Source organism: Dendropsophus ebraccatus, chromosome 3 (genome assembly GCF_027789765.1).
Source record: "Dendropsophus ebraccatus isolate aDenEbr1 chromosome 3, aDenEbr1.pat, whole genome shotgun sequence".
NCBI classification, from domain to species: domain Eukaryota; kingdom Metazoa; phylum Chordata; class Amphibia; order Anura; family Hylidae; genus Dendropsophus; species Dendropsophus ebraccatus.
Genome location: NC_091456.1, coordinates 11,528,950 through 11,535,428, shown reverse-complemented (window position 1 = coordinate 11,535,428; position 6,479 = coordinate 11,528,950). Strand labels below are relative to the sequence as shown.

The window sequence follows — 6,479 nt, the reverse complement described above, 5'->3', positions numbered from 1 at the left end:
CTGGCTGCGGTTTAACCCTCCCCATAGAAAACACAGGATTTCTCGGCTGTGCCAAATGTTCCAGTGTATGGGGAGGACGGGAGAAATACCAGACAGATGAATGATTGTTCGTCAATTACTGAAGGTGTATGGCCACCTTAAGAGAGGCTAGGGGGTTGTCCAAGAAAAACATGGCTACTTTTCTTCCTAGAATGGGGCCACAAATGTCCATGGGGTTGTATGCTCTATTGAAGCTCAGTTCAAATGAAATAAACAGTTCAACCTATAGACCACACGTGTCAAACTTGACACCCCCGCTGTAGACTAATGTGTCGGTGTTCCTGGTAGAAAGCAGCCATGTTCTTATAATGCTGGACAATCCCTTTAATTGGTTGATACACCCGACCCTTCCCGAACTTTCACCTGCTCTAGTTTAACCAAATCACTTATTTGTGAACATCCCCATACAGACATGGATTCTTTTATTTCTAATCTTTTACCAGTGTGAGACTCTCCTGTGGGCAGAACACATAGGACAAAGCACAAACATTATTCTAGGAATTTGGGAAGAGATATTGCAGGTTACGGGGTTTCTGTGGCTTATTTGGATCATTCGTGAACCTCTTTAACTCTTAGTCTTGACAAAAAAACCCCGAAGAACAATAGCAAGTGGTAAGAAAGAAACTGTAACCAGATGTACTTCCGATCCGGACGGGTACCACCACACAGACGGCGCTCTAGGATCTTCCCAGGATGTCACTTTGCTTGGATTTCGAGGGGGGCTTTCCTGAAGGTAACAAATGCAGCATGACGTTTATTTGTGCTACAATGAGCATTTCCTAACTAAAATTTGCAGAATTTCTCATTTGGTCTGGCCGAGGAGAAAAAAATATGGGGGAGAAAAAATTGGGATCATTATTTAGGGCAAAAAGAAAATCCTCACAGATGCCGCTTCTAAACAACTCGTCGTACTTCAAAAAATCTCTTGAGATAGTAGATCTGTCCCAGTGTCATAGCGACAAGTACAAGGGCTTCAAAAAAGGACCAAAGCACCACCCTGCTGTTCGTGTTGTCATTGACTGTTGAGAGGAGACAGAAGAATTAGTGAGAACTGGACAAGATGCGTATGTGGGATGCGCACACCCATCCCTGTGCACACGTCGGGCACACACACGCCACCCAGTACACCCGTCGGGCATGCACACGCATCCCTGTGCACCCAGCGGGAGCGCAAACACATCTCTGTGCACCCGGCGGGCGCGCACACACATCCCTGTGCACCCAGCGGGAGCGCAAACACATCCCTGTGCACCCGGCGGGCGCACACACAAACATCCCTATTCACATGCAGAGCGCACACACATCCTTATGCACATCTTCATATGTAGGGCATACAGATCTCATAATGGAAAATTCAACCCCCCTTCCCCCGCTTTGTTGGCCTTAGCCTGAACTTGTACTACATTACTTTCATGGGTAACTAGTAAGGCTATGTTGAGACCTGCAAAATGAAAGTCTGAATTTGGGAACTGGAACTAACATAGTCCCTAGCTGACTATACTTGATTCAGTAAACTCAATTTGTCTAGAACAGGGGTAGGGAATAGAGATGAGCGAACCTCGAGCATGTTCAAGTTCATCCGAACCCAAGCGTTCGGCATTTAATTAGTGGCGGCTGCTGAAATTGGATAAAGCTCTAAGGTTGTCTGGAAAACATGGATACAGCCAATGACTATATCCATGATTTCCACATAGCCTTAGGGCTTTATCCAACTTCAGCAGCCACCGCTAATCAAATGCCGAAAGTTCGGGTTCCGATGGACTCGATTTCTAGTAGGGAACCTCGGCTCTCTAGCTGTTGCAAAACTACAACTCCCATGATGCCTGGATGATGAAAGCTTTAGCTTTGGCTGTCTTATGTGTGTTGGGAGTTGTAGTTTTGCAACAGCTGGAGATCCAAGCTTCCCTAGGAGTACGTTCACACAATCAAAAGATCCCACTCACGTAAATGGGACAGGGAAAAATTAACTAAAAAGGAAGTGATATATCGCTTCTTTCCAGCCCCGAAGCTCCCACTAAAGTCAATGGGAGCTTTAGCATGCCCCCCCCCATACTGTCCACAGCTCAGTAAGAGCCATGCCGCGGCGCTTCACAAGTGGGTGCGTCTTTTTGCACAGAAGAACTTACTTGCTCTGTGTATTCTTTCCCGCACTTCCATGTATTCCTGCTCGTGCTTTACAGCTGTCATGGCCACTGCAAGTTCATTGATCATTTCTTCCAGCTTGTTCTGGTGAGCTGCACAACAGGTGAACAAACAAGTCATTATACATCACTATGAGATCAAACAGTGAGCGTGTGACACCAATACTAGTAAGCCATTCAGAGTAACAGCGTACCAAACACATCACACTAATACTACAATGTATCTGTGCAACCCGACTGAATACCTCCCGCCATTAGATTCCCAAATGGAGACACTTAAAGGGAAAGTATCGCCTTGATATTCTTGTTTTTAAGTCATATTGAGGATATTATTATTTTCTAATCTGTTCAGTATTTCATGAAAGTAATTTTTTGGACATTGTTATGGGGGCTGCCATCTTACCTCAGCTGTTTAGTGACATAACTGCAAGGGTCCGAGCGCGGATCAGTGAGACTGGTGACCATTTGCCGTGCCTTTTCAAGTGGACGGGTTGCTAGAACGATCCTTTTACCCTTCATACAGCCATGGAGACTGACAGCAAAGATATGCATATATCTGTGCTGTCAGTTTCCAGATCACACAGCAGCAGTGCATACTTACCTAGTGTGCTGCTTGTGATCAGGCATCCGGCTCTCCAGTTTTCCGGCTATATCTTCAGGCCCTGCATATATCGGCTGTCAATTGTTCTGGAGGAGGCGGCAGTCTTAAAATGCAGGAAGACAGGAGAGCCAGATGCCGGATCGCAAGCAGCATGGATGGTAAGTATGCACCGGTGTGTGATCTTGAAAAATGTAAGCGCGGATATATGTGTATCTGTGCTGTGAGTTTCCCTTCATTGTTATTGGCCTCACAAATCCTGTTTACACAAGAATATGTCGACCGGTAATGATTGATTTTGACACAGGCTCAAAAGACACTATAAGCCGTTAATCTGGCGTTTTCCCAGTCCTCGGCTGACCGCTGTCACTTTTACACAGGCTGATTATCGGCAGTAGGAGCATTTCTAGCAATGCTGCTGGCCAATTATTGACCTATAGAATAGGCCCTAAAGCCTAACGGACATAGACAGACTCTGTCCCCTTGAGATGAATGTGAAACATTACTGAGCGTGCTCTGTGACCTCTGAAGAGGTCATTAGCACAGGAAGTCTCAGCTTAATAGTAGCACAGAAGCCGCACAAAGCGTTGGAGTATGCTTTGCAACTTCTTATCTGTTCAGTCTTCTTCCCCCAGTTCTGAGCTGCTGCTTTCTGTCAAAGACACAAAAATCTGTGTGTGAGCTTTTCTCCCAGTCTCCCCCCCCCCCCAATCCCTTCTGAGACAGTTGATGTAAACAAGTCACTGGCAGGCTGTATCTCCAACATTGTAGCTACTTTGTAATGCTGCGAGAGTTATTCTGAGGTCATGTTGTTTATCAACTCACTGTAATGAGACCTCCCAGTATTACAAAGAAGCTACAATGTTGCAGATACAGCCTGCCAGGGACTTGTTTACATCAGCTGTCTCAGAAGGGAGGGGGGAGACAGAAAAGCTCACACACAGATTTTGGTGCCTTCAGCAGAAAGCAGCGGCTCAGAACTGGGGGAAGGAGACTGAATAGATAACAACTATGGAAGGAATTGTTAGTCTCACCATGGGCAGCAACATATCAAAAGTTATGTTTGAGTGGAATACCCCTTAAAACTGTTGCGGAGCTCCTGGCATCATAATGATAAATGATACCAGGATGTTTGTGAATCCGATCTGTAGCACATATCCCCTTTTTGGATCGTATTCATGGAACAAGTGGACGCCCCCTAAGACAGAAGAACCCCTCTCAGGTGTCATCCGCAAGCGTGTAGCCTCTCAGTTTAGTCTCACATCAACTCCGTGTACACAGACAGGATAATTCGTCACAAGGTTCTAACTGGTTTTAAATGTTGAATTTTGCTTTAGACCAAAAAACAAACAAACAAAAAAACCAAAACCTGTCCTATAGAGCATGGTGTGTATTCATTAATGGACGCATGATTTAGCAGGTGAACAGCAGAACTGTGCAGCCATTACCGGTCAGTTCACCGACATCACTAGACGGCTTGTATGTATTATTTCTTCACTGCACCAGACGTATCAGTCACATGTGTCACTATCCTCAATAAGGGTGGGCAGGCCTGGTGATCACTGCATGGAGACTATACGGCGTAAATTAACTGACGGCAGTATAAAAGCGAACGCTAATAGTACAATTTTACAACCATAAAAGAACTTGTCACCATCCTACTTCCCCCGGCAGCTTGTGCACACGCGGACTTTCCTTGGTTTATACTTGGTAACAAGAGGAACATAGACTGAGCGCTATGGACGCCTCAGTCCTTTCGGAAGGTTATCTGTTATGTGTGTGTTGGGGGGGGGGGGTTATGTGCTTGACAGCATTGGCTTCTATGCTGATCACCTCTTTATACATGCTAGGGCTACAATGAGCGACAGGAAGATCACAAAGTCGCATTCAAAATTTTATCTAATGATTGTCGCGTGGTCGTGTCATTAGAGCGCTGCGAAGATTCAAACCCTTTGCCTGCTCCTGGCATCATACTGACCCATCATGCCGGGCAAGAAGAGAGTCCACAACAGGGCTTTCCCTCCGTAGAATACTAAATGTGGAAATGAGCCCTTAGTCAGCCTCCCTATGAGAGGTAAAAATGCACAGCTTAGGCTATGTTCACACATTAGCAGTATTTAGTGCTATTTTACCGCAAATTGCGCAATTACAGTAAAATATTGCAATTTTTGCCGCAATTCTGCTACTTAACGCTATGTGTGAACATAGACTAAGGGTGGTATTACAAGGAACGATTATAGTTCGAAAAATTGTTCGGATTTGAGCGATAATCGTTTAGTGTAATAGCAGACAACGATTAAACGACTAACGAGAAGTCGTTTAATAGAATTTAGACTTATTTTAATCGTTGTTCGTTCGCATGTAATAAGACGTCGTCCGAACGTTTACAGCTACTGAACGCAGTGGCGACAACAGGACGAAAGCAATAACGATCATCGTTTCGTGTAATTGGGTGAACGATTTCAGGTCGTTCGCCATATTGGTTGTTTGAGTTCGTTTATCGTTGATCACTTATCGTCAAAGAATTTTTTGTGTAATAGTACCCTAAGGCTGGGTTCACACTGCAATCTGTTTTTCTCATCCGCTTTATGCAAAAAACGGCTGAAAAAAAACTGATGTATTTGCGTGCATCAATTCTGATCCGTCTTTCCATTGAGTTCTATTATTAAAAAAAAAAAAGTGGTATGCTACATAAGAAACTGAAGCGTTTTGATCCGTGTACCCTTTTTTTTTTTCTTTTTTTAGATTGGAAGTCAATGGAAAAAAAAAACTGATCAAAACAGATGCACACAAAAGCATGCGTTTTTAATGCATAAAACTGATTTAAAAAAATAAATAAAACGGATTTAAAAAATGCTGTGTGAACCCGACCTAACCTGCAAAAATTCTGACCATGCCAGATTGCACCGTTTTCCCCCCTTTTCTCATCTGGAACCGCTAATGTTGCCGGTGATGAAACGTCACCATGAAGCCCCAGGCTTAGAGTCACTGCATGCTTTTCTGCACTATAAACAACCAAACCAATACAGCTCACTCAGATGGGTTAACAGCAATATTGAGCTACGATCCTCGGCTACAAATATTGCTAATGGAAACACGCCAAACAGCATGCCAACCCTGATCTCCGCAATGCTTGTTAGGTGAGTTACAGCCAAACCAACGCCTTCATTATCCGCCTCACATCACACAAACACAGGGAAGGGACACAGCATGGGTATATAGTAATGTTAATAGACACAAAAAGTACACGGAACTCTGATCAGCCTTCAAACAGCAGGAGACCTACCATCCCAAGTATCTCCACCACCTAGAGAATTATAGAGAACACATGAAGGGTATTGTGTTACTGAGAGAGAGGTAGTCACTGTTCTATCTTCACTGTAACAATGGGGAGTAATTCTGAGAACTCCAAAAGGACTAAGGCAGGGACAGGGAACCTCGGCTCTCCAGCTGTTGCAAAACTACAACTCCCATCATGACTGGACAGCCAAAGTTTTAGCTTTCCATGCATGATGGGAGTTGTAGTTTTGCAACAGCTGGAGAGCCGAGGTTCCCTGCACTTAGGGTATAGGGGATATTAGAGAGATATGCTGCAGAGGTGTATGTGAAGCAGTAAATATGCATACTATGTGGCTATAGCCTGTATAATCTCTCTTTATAACAACTTATATGGGCCGTATTACAAGACCCAATTTTCTATG

The 6,479-nt window shown here is 44.3% G+C and overlaps 1 protein-coding gene across 1 annotated transcript in view; it reads right to left on the bottom strand.

The window, feature by feature from the left end:
- Positions 1-444: 444 nt before the first annotated feature.
- TMED2 (transmembrane p24 trafficking protein 2) overlaps positions 445-6,479 on the bottom strand; it is a 10,273-nt gene continuing 4,238 nt past the window's right edge. The window contains exons 3-4 of the mRNA XM_069960918.1: positions 2,166-2,273; positions 445-1,058 (exon numbers count right to left, since the gene is read on the bottom strand). Coding sequence (XP_069817019.1) covers positions 934-1,058; positions 2,166-2,273 — 233 coding nt within the window. The 3' untranslated portion in view covers positions 445-933. The remainder of the gene's footprint in view (positions 1,059-2,165; positions 2,274-6,479) is intronic.